Source organism: Anabas testudineus, chromosome 12, assembly GCF_900324465.2.
Source record: "Anabas testudineus chromosome 12, fAnaTes1.2, whole genome shotgun sequence".
Taxonomy (NCBI): Eukaryota; Metazoa; Chordata; class Actinopteri; order Anabantiformes; family Anabantidae; genus Anabas; species Anabas testudineus.
Window position 1 is genome coordinate 3,628,709 of NC_046621.1, and position 20,495 is coordinate 3,649,203.

Consider the following 20,495-nt stretch of genomic DNA (forward strand, 5'->3'; position numbering starts at 1 on the left):
CGGTGGCGGAGTCCCAGCTGCTGCAGCACCAATAACCCCCCCCCCCACACACCTTCCTCCCTCTCCTGCATGTGCAATCCCTCTCATTTCCGCTGGAAACGCGCATGCGCCGAGGGGCAGGATGCGCTCACTGACACTGTGCTCATGACGCGGTAGCAGGAGACAGCTGGAGAAGAGCTCAGGTAGGTGGGCGGGGGGACACTTAGCAGCATCCTTTGACACAATGCTATCTAGAAATGAGCTTCAGTGTGTTTGCAGGGATCAGAGATGGCCCCTTCTGTCTTCTCTTCGTGTTTATCGTCTCTTTAAAGGAGGATTGTGTTTGTTTCAGCCTCCATCACACAAGCTGCACAAGCGAGCTCTGTGCGCACGAATGGTAAAAAAAAAACAAAACAAGCTGTTAGAAATGACACCCAGCTGCAAGTGTCAGCTGTTGTATTAGCTTTAACCCAGAGCTTTTGTGAAAACATGACTCCTGCATGTTGAATTAAAAAGCTCTGTGGTCTCCCGTCGTGGTATTACATCACAGCTTCTGCATCACTGCGTTTACGTGTGTCAACACACGGGAGGAGAAGCTGTGCAAGACCTGCATGAACATAACAACGCCAGGCACCAGCACGTGATGGAAATAAGAGGCAGTGTTAGTGCCTGCAACTCCTTGATGATCACCTTTTATTATAGTGGCACTGTGGGACTGCCTTTATCAGACACCAGCATCAAGTCATTCTGCTTAAACACTCCTTAGAGTTGTCTTGGGAACAAGGGACAAATGCACCAGCAGCAGTAAGAAGAAGCAGAAACATGACTGTAGTCATTTGATTTAATTAAGACTGTGTTATCTGGGAGTTTGTTCCAGGCTGCTTCGACATGAAGGGATCACAAAATGAGGTGCAACGGCAGCTTGGAATGTATTTTACAAGGATGTGATTCAAATTGCAATTATTTCATTAAAGGAAATGCAATTTATCTCATTTCACACAATCATCTGGGGCCTGTGGACAGGTGCCACATTTCCAGGTCTCATAATCCAGGTGTTAATATTAATTACATAAAAAAACTCAAAGTTCAGTTCAGAGTTATGCCACATCACATTATTATTGCAATAATATCATCCAATCCATCAGTTTCTTGCTATGAGTCAGCTGAGTCTTATGTGAATACCTTGTTATATGTAGTGTTACAGGGCTCATCACAGACTAATGCAATAAGCATCAAGAACTCCTGTTGTTCAGCATTAAGAAATCAACTATAAGTGATGATATTAGTAGATAACACTTTATTAATTGTTAATTTATGGTTATTGCATTCATAAATGTATATTGTATGCTATTAAATTAGCCTTAACATAAAAGAAGGGCATTTCTGGGACATCCCGCAGCCACTCTGAGAAGCAAAACAGTATATAGTACTATTGTAATAATATAGTCATTGGTGTATAGGTACCTCATGTCAAATAACATCCCTGTGCCCTGCAGTTTCCAGGTAAAAATGGCAGTGGAGAAGCGCCTGGCCTACTCTATTGTGCAGTTCCTACGAGATCAAACACACGGTGGAGCTTTGAATTCTGATGAGCAGGAGAGCCTCGAAGGTTGGTGGGCTCACAGTTTAGAAAGCACCTAAAAACATTAGACACTCTTGTCCTGTCCATGTCAGATTGAACCTAATATAAGTGCAGTATCACCAGATGCAGATTCATCCAAAGAGATGGACAGGACAGTTAACGTTTCTCACTGTGAGCATTCTGACTCACCGTGATAATACTGTAAACTCCCACATCAATTGTTTAGCTGTTATGTTCAAATTGCACCCATGTAATTTATCTCAACATTATCTTTATCTTGTCATGTTGTACTGCTCCTCCACTGCAGTTGCGATACAGTGTCTGGAAACCACCTTTAAGATCAGCTCCAGTGACTGCCATCTGGCCGTGCCACAGCCGCTGAGAGAGATATTCCTGAATTCCCTGTTAAAGGTGGGTACTGAACAATCCATAGGAGAGAAAACTGTACCAAATATAAATATATAATAATTTCATATGTTTCATATGAAAGGCCAGCCATACTGGGTGTTGAAAAAGTGTCCTCAGTAACTGGTGTGACCCACTTTTGCAGTGTTTCTGGTATCTTTGGTTTTAATCGTTTGTCCACCTGCACATCAGCTTGAACAGCTACAATTCAGGGATGTTTGTTGCATCTTTATGTGAACTGCATCCTTCAGCTCCTTGTACAGCTTTTACACAGGATTAAAGGCAGGAGTGTGACTCAACAATTCCAAAACAGTACATTTCTTATGCTTTAACCACTTTATGTGAGAATGATTTGTGTGTTTAGGGTTGTTCTCTTCCTGATTGAGCCACTGTCTGTTGAGCTTCATTCATGGATGGATACAGTACATTGACATTTTTCTGCAGCTTTTGCTTGTACAGCAGGCCCAAATCATGATGCTGCCACCACCATGTTTCACAGATAGTTACTTATGCTGGAATGCAGACACAAACACAACTTTTCTAATTCAAGCTGTCAGTCAAGCTGAGCAACAACTTTTCTTTTGAAGTTGTCAAAAAAAGTTTGAGGCTTGACACATTTCTACAAGCCTGTGTTTTCAAATTCAGACTTAGATAATGAATACCCAGATCGATCTTCTTTAAATAATGCTGGGACTTCCACACTCACAACTGATTCCAATGTCACCTTCAAATCAATTGAGAATCCTAGAGGTTCACATACTGTAATTTGCATTATCACAGTCAACATTCACAGTTAATTTTGAAGTAATAACTTGTACCTTGCCTTTACTTAGAATGACAACATAACCATACCAGAGACCTCCCCATCTCCTGAAGACATCGAGCGAGCAGAGCAACTTAAAAATGAAGGTAATGTTAAAACCCTTTAGAGGACTTGAGTGTAAAGAAAAGAAAAATACATTTGCACAATAGCTAGCTTTAATTAACTTATTTGTGAGATGATACACTGCCTTGATTTAAAGTTGCTGGTCAACACAGAACAGATCAGAAGGTTCAGAAATGTTATTCGGAGTTCTGCAGCTCCAAAAACTGACTTTTGTTACTGAATTATGCCTTAATTTTTAAAGCATAATCGTTTCTATAACCTAATCTCTCAGTGTTTATATCAAGTATTTAGCTTTGATTAATTAAACTTAAGGCAACTGCTTGATAATCTCTATATTTTTTTTGTCATTTTCCAAAAATGCTTCTACATTGTGCAGATCGGCTGCTTTGACTTTACTACATACAGTCATGATGCAGTAGTACTTTATTTATCTTTTATTTTTAATAGTTAATTGAATAAAAAGCTATTTTAAAGACTAAACGGAAAATAATATTAAGGTTCACTGATTAAGAAATAGAACTGTTAGTTGTAGTTACCTTAATTCAGCTTCAACTCTGTCAACAGTGAAATCTTTTCTTTTTAGGGAACAACCACATGAAGGAAGACAATTACAGATGTGCGGTGGAGTGCTACACAAAGGCGATTGAACTGGACCTAAGAAACGCTGTGTACTACTGCAATAGGTATTTCCACCAAGCCCCATCTTTGACCCTCTTTTTGTTTTGCATCTAACAAAGTTTTTTCTATAAGAGGAGATAGTAGACTGGGTGGGTGGAGCAGGAAATGTATTAAAGGAGCTGGTGATAATGTTTTAATGGCCTAGATGATGCTTCTTTGCAGGGCTGCAGCCCACAGTAAACTGGGAAATTACACAGAGGCAACTGGTGACTGTGAGCGAGCCATTGGGATTGATCCTACCTACAGTAAAGCTTATGGACGAATGGGGTGAGTTTAATGTGATTTACTGTACAAACCAAGTCTTATTGAGCCTGTCTCTGTCGTAGCTTACTGTATGCCTGTCTGTCTCCCTTCTTTGGCTGCAGGTTGGCTTTGACAGCCATGAACAAGTACCCAGAGGCCATCTCCTATTTCAAGAAAGCTTTGGTATTAGATCCCGAGAATGACACCTACAAATCCAACCTGAAGATTGCAGAGCAGAAACAAAAAGAAGCCACCAGTCCAGTAAGTTTATCGTAAGTCATACAGTTAATACATTTACACCTCACTCTGATTGTTTTGACCTCTGTCTCTCTGTGAATGTGTGCCACAGATAGCTGCTGGATTGGGATTTGACATGGCTAGTTTAATCAACAACCCTGCCTTCATCAGCATGGTAGGAACATGTTACCTGTACATACAAAGCCTGGCTGTGTAACAGACACAGTAGAGGTTATCAGCTGTGCTGTTAACTTAGCATTTGTCCTGGAGACAGGTGTCAGCCTTTTCCCTAATTAGTCCCATGAGTGGCAGTTAGTCTGTTAATCAACCGTAGTTGTTGTCTAGTGGAAAGGACCTTGTATGGCCAAGAGTTTTATTGCAGCTACAGTGAGAGGATGCATTTAATCTGAAAGTTGCATATGTACATCCGTAGCATTAGATCATACATTGTTTCTCTCACGAAACTGTGAGTGTAATCAGACGTGCATGTGGCACAGTGGGTTTGAGTTTGATTTCTGTTCACAGGCTGCAAGCGTGATGCAGAACCAGCAAGTACAACAGCTGTGAGTGTCAAAAATAAGTTGTCAAAAATAAGTTGAGTGCTTTTACAATTGCCAGAAAGTAAAGTGTGACGTGTAGTACTGTAACTGACTGTCACTGTGTGGTCAGTATGTCAGGAATGATGTCTAATGCGGTCGGAGGTCCTGCAGCAGGAGTAGGAGGAATGTCAGATTTGTCCAGCTTGATTGAAGCGTAAGTACACTCAATAATTTATAGGTTAAGATGTCAAAGGCATAGTTTTTGAAAAATGTTTCTACTCTCATGTGCTTAAGGTTGATTTAAAGCAACATAGCAATAGAAAATTCAGCACTGTAAAACTGAAATACACACAAGCAAAACACTCACACACAGCATGTCAAAATACATGTGAAGTGACTACTTTTATCAGCCCAACACAGTAAAACCACAGGGTGAGGTTTTTGTACACATTCAACAAAGGAGATATAATTGATGTCCCGCGTTATTTATTTTTAAATGTGCTGGAGCCATGTTAGCGATTTGTTTCTGATGTGTTTCACTTGCTGCTTACGCTTACCATTATGAGCGTGGCATTGATCTTCCCATCTGCATCTTGGCAGGAAAGAGGACAAGGACATTTTTCAAACTGTGAAATTACAAAACAATTTCAAATTGCATATACAAAGATGACCCTATCTCGTCTCTCTGCTCTCCTCTTTCAGGGGACAACAGTTTGCCCAGCAGATCCAACAGCAGAACCCAGAGTTGATCGAACAGCTGAGGAACCACATCCGGAGCCGCTCCTTCAGTGGCAGCGCAGAGGAGCACTCATGATCTACTCAGGTAGTTTAGTATTTAAAACTAAAACTGAGCTGACCATCGGGACACCTTTATAGATCTCACTCACTAACGTGCATCCCCTTTCATTTTAGCCTCACATCTTTTTCAAGAAAGGGCAACCATATAGCGCGATTACAATCTCTACACCCATTTCTTAAAGTCAAATCCCCGGCAGAGCTGGAATGAAGAGACAAAGATGGGGTCGAAGGCACTTTACTGTGAATAAAGGCCCTGGAGTGGAGAGACGGGGGCCTGGAGACTGGACCACGAAAGGAGGCATCCCAAACATTTCGAGCAAAACATCTAATCATACAAAAGAGCCAAGAACGTATTCAGCCTACTGACAGAAGATGAGTTCAATTCTTTCTTCAGAGTTTTTACATCCTGCAGACATCGTGTTTTTGTGCTGAAAATACTGCCCTCTTCATGTTATGAGTTAAGGTTCCTTCTGACAAGTCATGATAAATTGAGGGTTGGGGAGAAATAGACTTTTACAGCATTGCAGGGAACATTCTGCTTTCTTGCGTTTAATATACACAGGACACCAGGATCGGCTTCTTTATATTACATCTTATTTAATATTATTTTTGTAGACAGAACACACTAATTCTTTATTGGGTATAAAAGGCCATTCAGTCCTTGAACATGTAGGACTCACATCACTGCTTTTCAATAAGTACTAAACATTTGATTAAAACAACTATGTAATTGTATAGCAGTGTTAACAACCTGCATTCCGTTGTTATTGCACTTTAGCGAGAATTAATGTCCCCTTTAACGCTACTTAATTGTTCATTAACTAGTAATAACATATTCAGATTGTTTTGCATGCTTAAATCTGCTGTTTCAGATCAGACACTTTATGAAAACGAATAGGTATGCTAGGGCAACATGAGGTTTTGTCAAAAACATGTGAATAAATGTCTGAAAACTACGCACAGTCTTGTTTTTTTGCCTCTGTATCAGGAGATCTCAACCTCTGTTGCTGAGATTTCTCTAAAAACCAATACAGGTCCCACAATTTCAGGGAAAACCTACAGTATCTCACAATTCAGACTGTAACGTAATAATAAGGAATATGTCCGAGGTGTCTCAAGCAGGTGTGATATATACTTTGGTCCCGAGGTAGACTGACAACCTGTCCTTGTTAAACTTCAGCTGGAATTGACTATAAACACTAAGGGGATTAGATAAAAAATGATTTGAGTCTTTGTTTCTGGAGTATTTTAATAAGCCACCATGGACGCCACGAAATGTGCTCAGAAAAGCAATAGAAAATGTAAGATTACAGAGATTTTATTAACATTTTGTTCAGTTATTAATACGCATTTACATAATTATTTTCAAAGAAAGTGATTTATATTATTCACAACTCATTTTAAAATAAAGTATTGTCCCCTCAGGTTGCAAAAAGAGTGAAATGTCAGCAGTGCATGCAGACTTTCACAGTTGGTCCAGTCATGTCTAAAATCCAAAAGGGTAAATAAAATTTCTAGCACTCGTTGCTCATATACGGGCAAATCACGCACACTTGTGCAATGTCATCATATTCGTATGTCCTCTTCAGAAATGTGTCTGTGAGTCTCAATCCAGAAATACTCTAAAATAAAGAGGGGAAGAATATGATGTTAGTGAGAAAGAAGATAAAAGAAACCCCATATCCATACTTCTGAAGGTTTAATCTTACCTGCAGACCCTGGACAGATGAGAAGACTGTGAGAGGCAGTGAGAGGGAGGCAGCAGGACTGAGCTTCCCGAGCTGTCGTCCTGATACACCACACCAGTGGATCGACCTGGTGTTACACATCTCCAGCACCAGGTCCATGGTTCTTTCGCTACAACACAAAGGTCAAAGGAAGCTGGGTCAGATCTATGAAACTATTGATTTTTATATTAAAGTTTCAATATTTTGAAGGTTTTCTCAGACATCTAATGAACTCAGAATTTTTTACCTGCAGTTGGTGATTTTACAGATGATCTCAAAAGGTTCTTCAAGGTTCACAGTGTCAGGAATCACCTCTAAAGACAGCCTAATGTCTCCATATCCTGGGGCCTGAAGGACATATAAGGTCGGAGCCGTAACAAAAACCCATTTAAGAACTTTTATTTTGACATCGTCAGGTGCATTAAGACAGCAGCTGTTACCATTCTTTGTAGCTGACTGGTCTGAAGCCTCCCCCTCTCCCCGAGATTTGTCTTCCATACGATGTCAAGCTTGCCTATCACCGTCACACCTTTGATGACGCCAGCTTTCTCTGCGTACTCTGGCTTTGGTTTAAGGCAGTACAGGTACTGCCGTGTGTCCATCGGCTGCAGGTAGGACATCTTCCCAAATGTGGACTCTCTGACAAGGAGAAGCAGCAGAAAACAAGTGTAAAAGATTATATAAATCCATCTTTTTGCAACTGCTTTAAGATGAGAATATATATAATTAAAGTGCTTTTACTCTTCTTCTCCAGACTTGACTGCGTTGAGCTCTGTAACGTTGTACATCATGGAAGGCTCCAGAGACACTTTCTCCATGAACATTGGCGAGGTGGTGATGTTCTGAATCTGTGCCTCCAGGAACACTTCATCTGTCTGGAGCAGAGAAGTGAGGGGTCACACTAATATTTGTTGAGTATCACTGCATAATCTCCAAGGCCAACTGAGCAACATGAGAACTGTATCATTAGGCATTAAGAGAGGTTAGGGTTGTGCAACGTCCTGCTGACTTAAAGCACTGCTTCACATGTTTTCAATTCTGTCTTTAAACAATATTCACTTGCCATTATAATCATCTGAAGAGTTAAGAGCATTAATTATCATTGTACAAGAATAAAATGTACTTCCACAGGGAAGTTTGTATGAGACCATCCTGAAAACAAACAGCATTACCTCTTCTGATGTATATATATGCAGATGATTAATGTTTTGAGATAGACTTAAAAAAACATGTGAACTTGTGCTTGAAGCTTGTCTTTCCGTGAAGTGAGTTTAAATGATTAACATTTATCTCCGAGTATAAGCACCAATTAGATAAATTAGATTCAGTTATGTTTGCTCAGGGTACCTTTGTAGACGTTGTTAGTACATGTGCTGACCAGCAGAGGATACAGTAGGGGTTGTGCAATGTCAAGTCATTCAAAGTGATCTCTCAAACATCAACTGGTTGTGTCTTTAACTAAACAAATTATTTAAATCATTTGTATCATTGTAATCATATCACTAGATTATGAAACCAACAGATTACAAAAAATAAAAAAATATCTAAAAAGGCTGTACTACATCCAAGCGAGGTGGTTTTGTCTACTCTATAACAGGACAAATGTCCAAGTTAAGAAAATTCCACAGAAGAACTTCAAGCTTAAAGCTCGATGGTGTGAAATTCTTGAGTGAGTGGAACTTTCCTATAGATGAAATGGAAAAGGAGCTTCACGTTGCAATTTTAGGAGTGACACGCAGCTTGTGGACATGCAGCTCCTTATGAACAGGTGGTATCCACCGGTCTGAAATGGAGCGACTGATGACAAGACTGTGCAGTTAAGAGAGTTTAGAATACAAAATATTCTTTCATTAGGCTCTATGTGTTTGAGTTATTAAAAAAAATTATTTACTTTTACAGAAAAATACTGTTACAATAATCTCTTATATTATTATATAATCAGTAATAAAACTGTATTAATAAACAACCTAATTATATCATATTTAAATTTTAATTTATTCATTTTGATTTAAATCCAACACCTTAGAAGACTCATTAAGGTGTCGGGGCAGCAATTCTTGTTTTTATTTGGACAACTAGTTGATTCTTTGGGAGAGCAACAGTAGCTTTTTCAGTGCAACCTTTACTATACTGCAAGATACGATGACAGAGAAGCAGAGATTAGTTCATGCCTGCAGTTCATAATATAAACAACTGAACCATTCTGAGTGAAGTTAATGTTAAATCACAAAGCTCAGCATTTCATGCAAAGCCATTCCAATGTGAAACACCTCACACCTCATATCATTTTACATATGATCAAATATATTTGTTTCATGAATTCTTAAACATTTAAACTTAACCAAGTTTTATAATGAAATAAGGCCTTAACTGGTCTGTCCCATCAAAACTTAAACCCAGAAACACAGTTAAAGTAATATTCAAATGCACATTACATAAGCATTTAAATCTTGGCAAACAGAAAATGATAAGAATCACAGTGCACACTTACAGAATAACATTTCCAATCATGATTAAAATCAATGGTATCCCCACCCGCCACAATTTGACACCACAAACTTCAAAGTCAAGCGTTGTGTAGGATGAATTTGCAAGAAAGCACAGGGGTTCAAAGAAAGGGAAAGGAAAATAATGGACAGCTCATGTTGATGATTTTCAAATTAATATGGAAACCTTTTTTAAAGGTTTGTTTATCTTATCTTTATCCCGTCTATTTAGCAGACGGCACAAAATTCTTACTTTTATTTCCATTTTTTCCACTTTGCACCTTTCTGTTGACCCCAGAAAGACAAGGTCTGCTGCACCAAAAGGATTAATAGAAGCTAATGTTCAGCAATGAAAACAGAAAAAAAAAAAACAATTACCACAGAACTGAGGTCACTCTAATGGAGAAAATAAAATACAAGACATAATAAAGAAATGAAGTTACATGCCAAAGATGATGACAATGAATATTTTGCAGCCTAACATAAAAAAATCTACTGGTATAAAATGAGAATAAGGAAAGAACTCATGGCCTCTATGTGGGAAAACCCTTGTACACCAGCTAAACATAAGTTCACAGTATGACTAGTGGGTTCATCTGGAGTTACAAGAGTTTTCCAGGAGATCTTTCTCAAGCTAATAGCCACTATTAGCTGGAAATGTTCCTGACTATGAAATGAAACATGATATGAAGCATGTAATGTAGGCTATAGTAAGAACTTGCACATCAATACAATACAGTTCTTCTATTTGCAGAGTGACATGGTAACAGATACGAGTGCACAGACTGTGCACGTTGACAGCTGCTCTTTATTTTACCCTGGTGCTGACGATGTTGTCTGAGAATGACTAACTTACCTCTGCGTTGTAGAACTTTGTCTTCACATCCAGTGGCTTCAGAACCTGATTGAAAATAGACTGTAAGCTAAACATTGTAGTTTTCTCACACTGCACCGCCATCTGGCATTAAAAAATATATCTATGCAAAAATGTTTTATCAATAAAAACTCTTGAGCTACAATTAGGAAAAAATGCAAATCCAACACATAATACAGGTCTTCCTGGATATGTTGCTAAAACGAAAGAAACAAGGAACAGGAGACGGCTCCAATACACCCAAAGTAGAGAATGGGTGGTAACTGCATTTGCACTGTGATAGACCTGTGATATTTCTCATGTCTTCTCCAAGCTTACACGAGTTTACCACTGCCGTCTAATGACAATACTCAAATATAGCTCACCTGGAATTTGAAGAACTTCCGAAAATAGAGCTTCTCGCCGTGTTGAGTGGAGTAACTGACTGCACAGACTAAGCTGGAAATTGGATGAGAGGAAATAAACATTCACATGTGTATGAAGCCTTTCTAGACAAATGAAGAAAATGCAAGCAGCAAAGAACACTTACATATGTGTTCCAATTTCTTTAACTTCATGGTGGATAACATCATCAATGCAACATTCAGGTTTGAGTTCTGCTACTGCAGAGTTTGATGCTGAGAGGTTGAGCCGCTGTGAGCTGGTCTGTAGGTCAGCCTGTAAAGGATCATGCCAAACAACAGGACAACTATGTGTATCACAAAGTGTGTAATACATGTTGGAAAGGTATTGTTCTCAACAGTACCTTCACAAGAATGTCCTTTACTATTTGGTTGCCGTCATTGTGCACACTTATGTAACTGGAGAAGGTTTCCCCGAGAAAAATATTTCTGTATAATATAAAGATGTGGAAAAGTTAAAGGTCAGACAAAATAACAAAATAACAGTTTGCACCATAGTTTAAGTAGAAACTTAGAGCTGTTTGGTTCTTCGAGTTTCTAAAGCAACTTAGCATTTGTTACCCAAAGTTCTGTGGTAATGTAAGCATCTCTCCGAGCGTTAATGTCTCTGCTCCTTTGATGGTGGACGGGTCCTCCCTCATCAGTTGACCAAATAAATCCCCTGCAGAGACAACAGCACATAAATGATGTGTCATGTATGAGCAACATGTTGATTAATTTGGCTCAATTTCCACAGTGAGCTGGACAATACACAAGGAAGAAGCAGTCCTACTATCAGAGACACAAAGCCCACTTCAGTCCGATCTCAGTACTTATGTTGCTTCCCATCGTGCACATGAATATGAAACTGTGACTTGAACTTGACTTACTATCAGTTTTTCAGTTACGGTTATCGACTCAACAGAACCTGATATGCTCATGTTAAGGCTAATCGTAATTCACAGTTTTTCAGGGGCATCAATGCTGTTTAAACAATTGAGACAGACAACAGAAAAATATGCTATATATGCTGAAAAAGTATATAAATGTTCATGTTTTTGTTTTTCTAACAAATTTCTGAAAATGGTTGAATCCCGTGATTGGCTCAACTAAAGTGGCACAGTGACTTATTGTTAGCAAGGTTTGAGTGTGACCCCACTGACTGAGGCACATCAGTTAAGAGGTGGTGTGCTTTCTCCATGTGTACAGGTCCACATATGGCTTTTAAAAAAAATCATTTCATAAATATTCTCAGTCCACACTCATTTAATTAAAAAATACAGGTACATCAGACAATTCTCTGCTGCTGCAGGTGTGTAAATCTGAGAATTAATCACTATTTAGGATGTGTTTTATGACTGCATGAACAGCCTCACCTGGCAAATCTCGATCCTCACACGTCACTGGCAAGTTCGTGAAGAGTGTAGGTTTTGTTAAACGCATCACTGTAAAGTAACAGCAAGAGTGATCAGTGATTAGAAAAACAAAGAGTTAATGTGGATATGTTTCATTTCACTTTAATTCCTGCACTCACTGCGAGTATCAATCCCCCCAAATCATCCTGAATAGGGCAACTACTTTCAGTTATTCTTTCATTGATTATTTTCTTTTCTAAAAGACACTAGAACAATGAAATGATGACTGATCTAGTTTCCTAACTGCAATGATGCTGTCATTCTGTCTCCTGTTTTGTCAAAACTGGTCTACAGTCTGCAAGAATATATTTAACATATTTAGCACTAAAACTATCATTTCCAGTACATACGAGATCATACAATACATTATAATGTTATGTAACTTTTAATGGGTCATCATAAACAGAAATATGTTTATTGGTGGAGCTTTTCATTTACTGAAACACAGTGGGTAGAACTGGTTATTTTAAAACAAAAAGCACAGATATAAAGATGCCCAGAGATAAAAGTGCTAAAGGGTTTTTCAAAGCAGAAGTTACTCATCAGGAATCCAACGTTAGCCAACTCTTAGCTAACGCTATAAAATATCGGTGTAATTCCTGATACAATCTATTATTATGATTTCGGTCACTTTTAGTTTTTAGGTCCAGTTCCGACAATAAATTAACTTTTTATCGTTACAAGTGTCAAACGCAGTCTTAACAGCACGTTTTAAATGTAAAGGTTTAATAGGGTGTTAGCTAGCGCTGTTAGCAACAACAGATGACAACAACCTGCTGCTCTGAAATATTTAACGCGTCTGTTGTCCTGACACGTCCTCTGTACTGATATATGCTGTAATAATGGAAACAATATACCTTTTAGTGCAAGTAGGTGTTCCTGTTTCGCTTGATTTACCTCCATTGTGACAGAAAAATGGCCCAATCGTGGTAGTGTTAGCCACTATAATAGCTGGTTGTAGTGACAGGCTAGCTGGTGAACTTTGACCTTACCGGAAGCAGATTTCTTCTTCTTCTTCTTCTTCTTATACTGCCCTCACTGTGGGGGATGGCTTTCACACCAAATCTTTTTTCTTTCTTTATATATTTATCTGTTCTTGAAATAAGAAGTGCGACTTCTACTACTACTTCTACTACTTTTATACATATGTCTAGTTTTTAAAAGAGTTTAACTATGAATCTTTGTTTGCATTTTTTCACATTGCAGCAGTGAAAAAGCTGTTGATTTCATTATTTCTTGTCGACTCCACATGCTGTCGTATATTTAAGTTGACATATATGGACTCACAAATATTATCTGCTTGCAAATTAATATATATACACATTATTCCAAAGTTTGTAGTTGTAACAGCCTTTGCTCGTGGTTGTGAGGGTTGTGCACTTGTAGAAAATTTTTGTAATTAAAATCTCATAGTGAACTCACACAGTTACAATAATAATAATAATAATAATAATAATAATAATAATAATAATAATAATAATAATAATAATTTTAGTTATAGTTAAAAGATTATCTCAACTGTGTGGAACGGGCAAATGTTGCAATTTTTCATTAATGTAGGAAATTAACTTGTCACTGAATTCTTTCTAACATCCATCTGAACCTACAATGGAGGATAGTTTGGTTGTTTCTGTGGCACTACACTGACATCTAAAGGAGTAGAACAGTATCAGCACAGCAGTTCATCCGTGTAATAACATGTGACTAATATTAACCAACGTAACCCTTTCTATTTACTTTATTTATGACAATGAAAATGTCACAGCCGAGACTTCTCTATACCTACCTAATAAACTACCACAGAATTTACCCCATAAATCTAATAAAACATTTTCTTCTTAAGGTTCGTGCCCGTGAAAAGGTTTTACAGGAGGACCACACGACTTTTGTAGTTGTAGTTTAGTAGTAATTTTGTGTTTACTATATTCTAAGCTTTATTTTAACATCTGCAACAGAATCTCCTGAAGTTTTATAAATAAGAAGACGTAGAAAATGTAAATGGTTGATTAAAACAAGATCAGTTACATTTAGTTATTTGGCAGATGTTTTTATCCAAAGCAACTTACAGGGGTATAAGATAGGCAGGGGTAAGAGGCCACATCCAGGATTTAAACCCTAGTATCCCACACAGAGTGATGATATTACCACTGCACTATCCAGACACCCTTTATTGATTGAAGTTCCACATTAGGGATTATATTTAGCTGTTGCACGTTACAACTCTTCAGGCCAGCTCATTCAATCATTATTCAGTCTTATATGTTGTTTTAGCATCTATAACCATATGGTAGCTGTGGTAGAGTTTAATATCAGAAATACTGAGATTGTAAGGTTTGTATAATATCAGAGACACTGTTGAACAACTTCACTTAGACTTGTTTTTAACAATCACATCATTTAATATTTCACTTTATCATTGCATTTGTGTGTAGCTAGACAAAGGTGGAATTCTACACATCATAGAGGAGCACGTTGAATGGAGCGCTTGGCACCACGTTGTGCATAATTTGTTTAGAGCAAATGTTTTCATCATCTTCATCCTCCACGAAGATGTTCAGGTAGTGCTGATCCTCATATTTTACTTCCTGACTCTGAGAGGCCAGCACTCGGATGCAGCTGATGTCTTTCCAGAAGCTGAACTTCTTGTCCGTGGAAAGCACAGAGGGATTGTGATCATCTCCCTTCGACTCCGATGTGATGATGGCATCAATCGCCAGGGTTTTGTCTGTGATGAACACTCTGATGTTCCTTTTGCTATGGTTGGTCACCTTGCATACACCATTGGAATTTCCCATTTTCTTTTGTCTGATATGACTGATACGGTCGCTGGAGGCTGTAATCTAACAAAAAACAGCATTTTAATATACAAAATAACTGCACACCTACTGTACACTTACAGTATGTATATTTATACATATATTTTTTTACTTTGAAGAGAAATGATCAGTGAATAGCACAAAAATCAGTTGATAGTTACTAGTTACACTACTAAGAAAATGAACAATTCTGTCCTCTCTATGACAGACTTTATGCTCTACTTAGTGAATAAATATTTTTATGGTGGATTGAAGACCAAATTAATTCTTACCTGCTGCTACGACGAAGGCAAATAGACAGTAATGCTCTGTGGCGTCGTCCTGACCAGAGTTTCTTATGGACGACGTCTGATAATATGCAAAGCTTTTCAGGACAGGTGCAGGATAACAACGTAGATAGATAAATGTGGTGTCTGCTACACCTCAGTCTGTATTGTTCTATTTCACTGTTGTACTTGCAAACTACATCAGTCAATGCCCCATTAAAAAAAACGTACTTTATGTTTTCACATTAGACACAGATGTATGGGAATAAACAATAACAGTAGAAAATTAAAAGCGATTGTTTGAAAAGTGTTTTACTGTGGTAACATTAATTGTTGAATGTGCACAGTGTTCATTTGTATACAAAGTTGATAAGATATGTAATTTCTTCATTTAGTTGAGTAATATCTAGCCATGTATGAACTAATTAAAAAGGTAATTTATGAAAAGCATTGGTAACACACAACTTATTCTAGACTTTTAGAACAAGTTAGATCAGATAGTTGATCATTTAGTCTGTGTCTGTACTGGTGAATTTCTGCCAGGAAGTTGTCATAAGTTGGCTAAAGAGTGTACAGAAATAACCAGATGTAATAAAAAAGGAGACACTGACACACTCACAGAGTGGGAGCATCTTTTACATTTACATTACATTTAGAGTGTTACCTCTTTATAATTACTGTACCTGGCTAGATAGAGTGGAGCCTTTATTTGCTGCTCAGTTTGCATATACAAAGTAGAAACACGCAGTTTATAAGATAGGAGTGTTACTCTTGGGTTTATGGAGCTTTCCAGCACTCATTTTCAGCACAATGAAACTGCGGCTGCTGCTGGTGTCCCTGCTTGTTTCTAACCTGGGTCCCCTTGGAGATGGGGACTGCATCAGGGATTGCTACAGCTGGGGCTTGTGCAGAAAACTGCTCCTCACTGAACAGATGGCTCCCAATGGATTGGAGATACTTCTGACCCAAATGGTGCACGATGGGATGAGTATCCAGAGAAACTGTGACTTTGTTGCTGTAAAGCACAAACAGCAGAACGCTCCTTTTAACCAGGGAAACACAAAAAAAGACCACAGACTCTATTTGTCTCAACAGGCCTTAACAGGAACTTACACTTATTTTCCAATTATGGTATGGCATACTTTAATCTGTATTGGTGCTAAATTTCTGCTAATCTGATAGCTATCAGCAATCTGTTTATCCTTGCCTTATTCCACCTGTTTGCACCTGTTTAAATATTTAATGAGAGTCATTTTAACTCTCAATTTGCAGCTAATTCGTTTAATAGAGGTTGAGAACATGTCCACTGGTCCATCATTCTCACAGTAGAGGGCACTGTTTTCTGCAAGACCAACGGCTTATGACTCACATCGGGTGACTCACGTATTTATTTTTGCTTACAAGCGGTGGAATTCTTGAATCTTCATTTAAAATTTAACACAGAAAACCTGAGACCTGTCAAGTGAAAACTAAAAATAAAAACAGTTGAACAGACCTAACAGAATAGAACGGCTGTTCCCAGCTGTGGAATGCAAATCAGTCTCTCGAAGAAACTACTCTCTTTAACCGTGTGTGTAGTGTATTTGTGTGCTGAGAGAACCATGTGTCGTTATGGTAAAGAGAACAAGCTGGACATGGAGAGATAGATTCCCTAAAGCAGCATGTGCTTACAGTTTATCCTTCGGAGGGCATGAAGGACTGTATTGAATTTCATGGCAATTCATCCACCAGTTGTTGAAATATTTCACTCAAACCCACAGAGGCCGACCTACTGGTGGCACTACAGGAAAAGTCAGGGAATCACCGAAGCTGTAGGAGTGTATGTAATGGAAAACCACGAATGCCAGTTAAAAACTTTGTGCCTATATATCCAACAAACCAAAATCTTTCATTTTAAAACTAAAATATCAGCACCATGCTTGTGCAGAAGAAATGTTAGGGGATCCCCACAGTCATTAAGTATCGTCTTTTAGTCCCGATAGTTGCAGAAATACTGTTTTACAGTCTGGACAAAGGCCAGACGTTTTCACAGGATATGGTTATTTTAATGTTATGGTTCATGCTAAAGTCTGGTAATGGTTTTAAATGTAATTTTATGCTTTGTCTCTTTTCATTGCAGATTGTTTTTTTTCTACAGAAAGAGGAATTTCTGATTTCTGATACTCTACCAGAAATACGTCTTATTAGTGCAGACACATCAACTGATGCTGGAATCAGGCATTTTGCAATTGATATACCTAAAGATAGTCCTGATTCACAGTCTGTGTGGTTAGTGCATCATCCTCACTCTGCTGCCTCAAGTCCCAGCGTTCAAACTTTTTTACTGGAAAAGTCCAAGAGCTGGGCAACTGCCACCATTGCTCAATGGCAGAAAACGCTGACAAAGAGATACTGTGCAGCTGCAATTGTGATTATTTCCTGCTGCCTTAAAGAGGGTGAAACTAAATCAGCAGGGGACATCAAGAAAATATCCAGACAACGCATAGCAGAACCACAAATGAGACAAAACGAGAATACAGAGCAAGTGAGGGACATTAAATATCTCAAGCAGGATGACAGACGACAATCCTCCAAAGCTTTAGTCAATCAACTCGACAGTCTACAAGCTGCTGCTCTGCACTCTGGCAGCTCTTCAATAAAAACTTCAGATTTATCAAAATTAGAGATTCACACAAATGCAGCTGGTATCATGAAGGAAAAGGAGCATTTAAACTTGGACGAAGAGTCAAGTGTGCAAAGAGCTCCTCAGAAACAACTCTCTTCAAAAGCTGTAACTGAGGCTGAGGCTGATGATGATGACGATGGATTTTATGTTAATAGGCAGCGCTCGCTGGAATCCAGAGAGAAGAAAGAATCCATCAAGAGACTGCAGTATAACCCAAGGGCTGCTCAGGACAATTATAAAAATTTCAATGGTATAATAATCACAGAACAAACAGAATTTCAACCTCCGGAGGGAGAAAGTGAAACAGAGGGATCACATGCAAATACAATCGAAAATGGAAAGCAGAAAAACTCAGCAAACATCTTACAGCCAGACTTTACTGAGGGGGGAGAAGAAGGCTTAATCAAGTTATTTCTTCCAGACACACAGATGGAAACACAAACAGAACCCGCATCTGCAAGAACACTTATGCTGGACACAGATACAGGGTGGAAACCGGTATATATACCTTTAAAGAAGCTGGGCGAACCCCCACCCATGAAGAAAGACTTTATTATTAAGCTAGACAACTCAATATGCAAATGTTTGAAAGAAAATGAATTGATATCATTAGAAATCCATGCAATGGACAGATCAGTGGGCACACTTCTAAAACCAGCAGAAAGTATAGCTGAAGTGACTACGGTGTCTGCATATAGAGCCGGGCAGGACAAAGGAGCAACTGAGAAAACAGAAAACACAGAGACTAATAATACACCACATGAAAATATGAGCATAAATTATACTAAACAAGAGGAAAATCTGCCATCGGACGAATCAGTAATACGCTCTCCTCCCTTAAACAAAATAATGGAAACAGAAATGATGAAAACAGAGCCCATAGCAGAGACAACTACAGTAAACATGGAGATAAAAGAGACGACTTCAAGCATGGAAGTCTTCAATCAAAGCAGCACACGGAAAGCTGACGGACTGCCAAGTACAGAGGAGACCTCAACGAGCACAGCAAGTCCAGGTCCCGGCACTGACTCTGAGCCCAGACGCATAAAATGTAAAACGAGGAATATTGATTCTGGGTCTGGAAAGTTATTCACAGGGCTCAGGATGAGAGAAGACATCCTAGCAGATCTAATGAAACTCCATAAAAGTGAAGCAAAGCATGAATTTATAACTCCCACATACAGGCCAGAAAGTGGAAGACAAGGCGATCAGAAGGATCCAGGAGGGAGCTCGGTTACAGTTTCAAAACCTTTAGGAATGATCCACAAACAAGCTCCAGACAATCTTCACAAAGTAAGTGAAGCTGCACCAGACGCCAGAAACTAGGAGCCAATTAGCTTAGCTTAGCACAAAGTCAGGAAACAGGGACAAACAGGAGACAGTGTTCATAATATTTTAAAGAACTCAGTTAAAAACCCCAAATAACCACAAAGCAAGGGTGTAGGTTTGGGTGTTAGGGAGATGCCATTCGTTTGCACTAGACTTCCAGAACTCGCTTTGTCTCGAGCTGATCAGAGTCATGAATTAGTCAGGAACATAACCATAAAGGACCAAACAGAACCTGGCTAACTGTTTCCCCTTGTTTCCAGTCTTTGTGCTAAGCTAAGCTAATGTGCTGACAGTAATATTCCACCATAAAATAATATGATACAGGAATAAACACACTCCATATCCACTGTGTGTCTTTCTAATTCTTACTATTGATATTTGAGATCAATAAGGGAAAACAGGGTGCAAATACAATAAATGATTCAGTTTTGTTTAGTGAATCACACGTGTCACTGTTAAATGTTGTTCTCCACAGACAGCAGATGTGCCAGTCTGCAGAGGTCTGATACATCGCACTGAAGCTGGGTGGAAACACTGTATGGAGAGATTTGCAGGATCAAAGATGTTTTCCTCGAGGGAACCTACAGAGCCGGCATTTCAGGATCCAGGAGAACAGGAGAAAGAACGTACATCTATCAGAAACCCCAAAGACAACTCTGTTAATGATGATGAATACGATCATTTCTATTATTTTGACGGAGTACTGAGAAGAGTTCAAAGTCATTTTTATCCCCATTATAAGAGACAAATGAGCCGGGCTAACGTAGACAACAGTGTTCCCTCAGTGAGAGCAAACGGAGCCACTACTGAAAATCTTCTTAGTTATATCCAACGTCTTGTTACGAGGAATAAAGTCAGAAGCTTCAAACGATGAGGAAGATGATGTGCAGAGAAACAAGCATTCAGTCTTGAAGATAGTAACAAGATAATAAGTAAACTAAGAAGATGAATCACAGTCTAAAGCTGATTATTCCACTAACAATAGGTTTACTTAGAGTTAACAACATCATCTTCAAGTACATCTTGACCTCAACTGTACACTTCAAAACTAAAAAACAACTTCTACCTCTGAATGTATGTTCATAATAGTCTATACTGTATATTTGTTTTTAAAATGTCCCCACCTTTGTTTGATGGGGTGTACAGGAGACATTTCTTATGGCTGAAATATGTGCTTACTTTAAATCCCG

The 20,495-nt window shown here is 38.7% G+C and overlaps 2 protein-coding genes across 2 annotated transcripts; one reads left to right on the plus strand and one right to left on the minus strand.

The window, feature by feature from the left end:
- The first annotated feature begins 119 nt into the window (after positions 1-119).
- sgtb (small glutamine-rich tetratricopeptide repeat (TPR)-containing, beta) lies at positions 120-6,298 on the plus strand. Its single transcript, XM_026356311.1, has 12 exons — positions 120-182; positions 1,476-1,588; positions 1,869-1,972; positions 2,800-2,875; positions 3,436-3,535; positions 3,693-3,797; positions 3,896-4,034; positions 4,123-4,185; positions 4,536-4,573; positions 4,680-4,763; positions 5,252-5,372; positions 5,462-6,298. Exons 2-11 carry the CDS (start codon positions 1,489-1,491, stop codon positions 5,361-5,363), a joined length of 921 nt encoding a protein of 306 aa, XP_026212096.1. The 5' UTR covers positions 120-182; positions 1,476-1,488; the 3' UTR covers positions 5,364-5,372; positions 5,462-6,298.
- Positions 6,299-6,578: 280 nt separating this feature from the next.
- trappc13 (trafficking protein particle complex 13) lies at positions 6,579-13,216 on the minus strand. Its single transcript, XM_026356310.1, has 13 exons — positions 13,087-13,216; positions 12,191-12,259; positions 11,397-11,496; positions 11,180-11,264; positions 10,964-11,091; positions 10,800-10,872; positions 10,417-10,461; positions 9,939-9,956; positions 7,816-7,949; positions 7,515-7,713; positions 7,322-7,422; positions 7,057-7,204; positions 6,579-6,969 (listed from the first exon to the last, which is right to left on the minus strand). Exons 1-13 carry the CDS (start codon positions 13,130-13,132, stop codon positions 6,862-6,864), a joined length of 1,254 nt encoding a protein of 417 aa, XP_026212095.1. The 5' UTR covers positions 13,133-13,216; the 3' UTR covers positions 6,579-6,861.
- Positions 13,217-20,495: the final 7,279 nt, after the last annotated feature.

What these genes read in the sequence shown, in the direction of transcription:
- sgtb (XM_026356311.1), top strand. Translation starts at nt 1,489, where the DNA reads ATGGCAGTGGAGAAGCGCCTGGCCTACTCTATTGTGCAGTTCCTACGA. An exon ending in AAAGCTTATGGACGAATGGG is followed by an intron (nt 3,798 to 3,895) that starts GTGAGTTTAATG and finishes CTTTGGCTGCAG; the next exon opens with GTTGGCTTTGACAGCCATGA. An exon ending in TTGTCCAGCTTGATTGAAGC is followed by an intron (nt 4,764 to 5,251) that starts GTAAGTACACTC and finishes CTCCTCTTTCAG; the next exon opens with GGGACAACAGTTTGCCCAGC.
- trappc13 (XM_026356310.1), bottom strand. Translation starts at nt 13,132, where the DNA reads ATGGAGGTAAATCAAGCGAAACAGGAACACCTACTTGCACTAAAAG. An exon ending in TGAGGATCGAGATTTGCCAG is followed by an intron (nt 11,497 to 12,190) that starts GTGAGGCTGTTC and finishes TTGTCTCTGCAG; the next exon opens with GGGATTTATTTGGTCAACTG. An exon ending in TGTAAAATCACCAACTGCAG is followed by an intron (nt 7,205 to 7,321) that starts GTAAAAAATTCT and finishes TTTGTGTTGTAG; the next exon opens with CGAAAGAACCATGGACCTGG.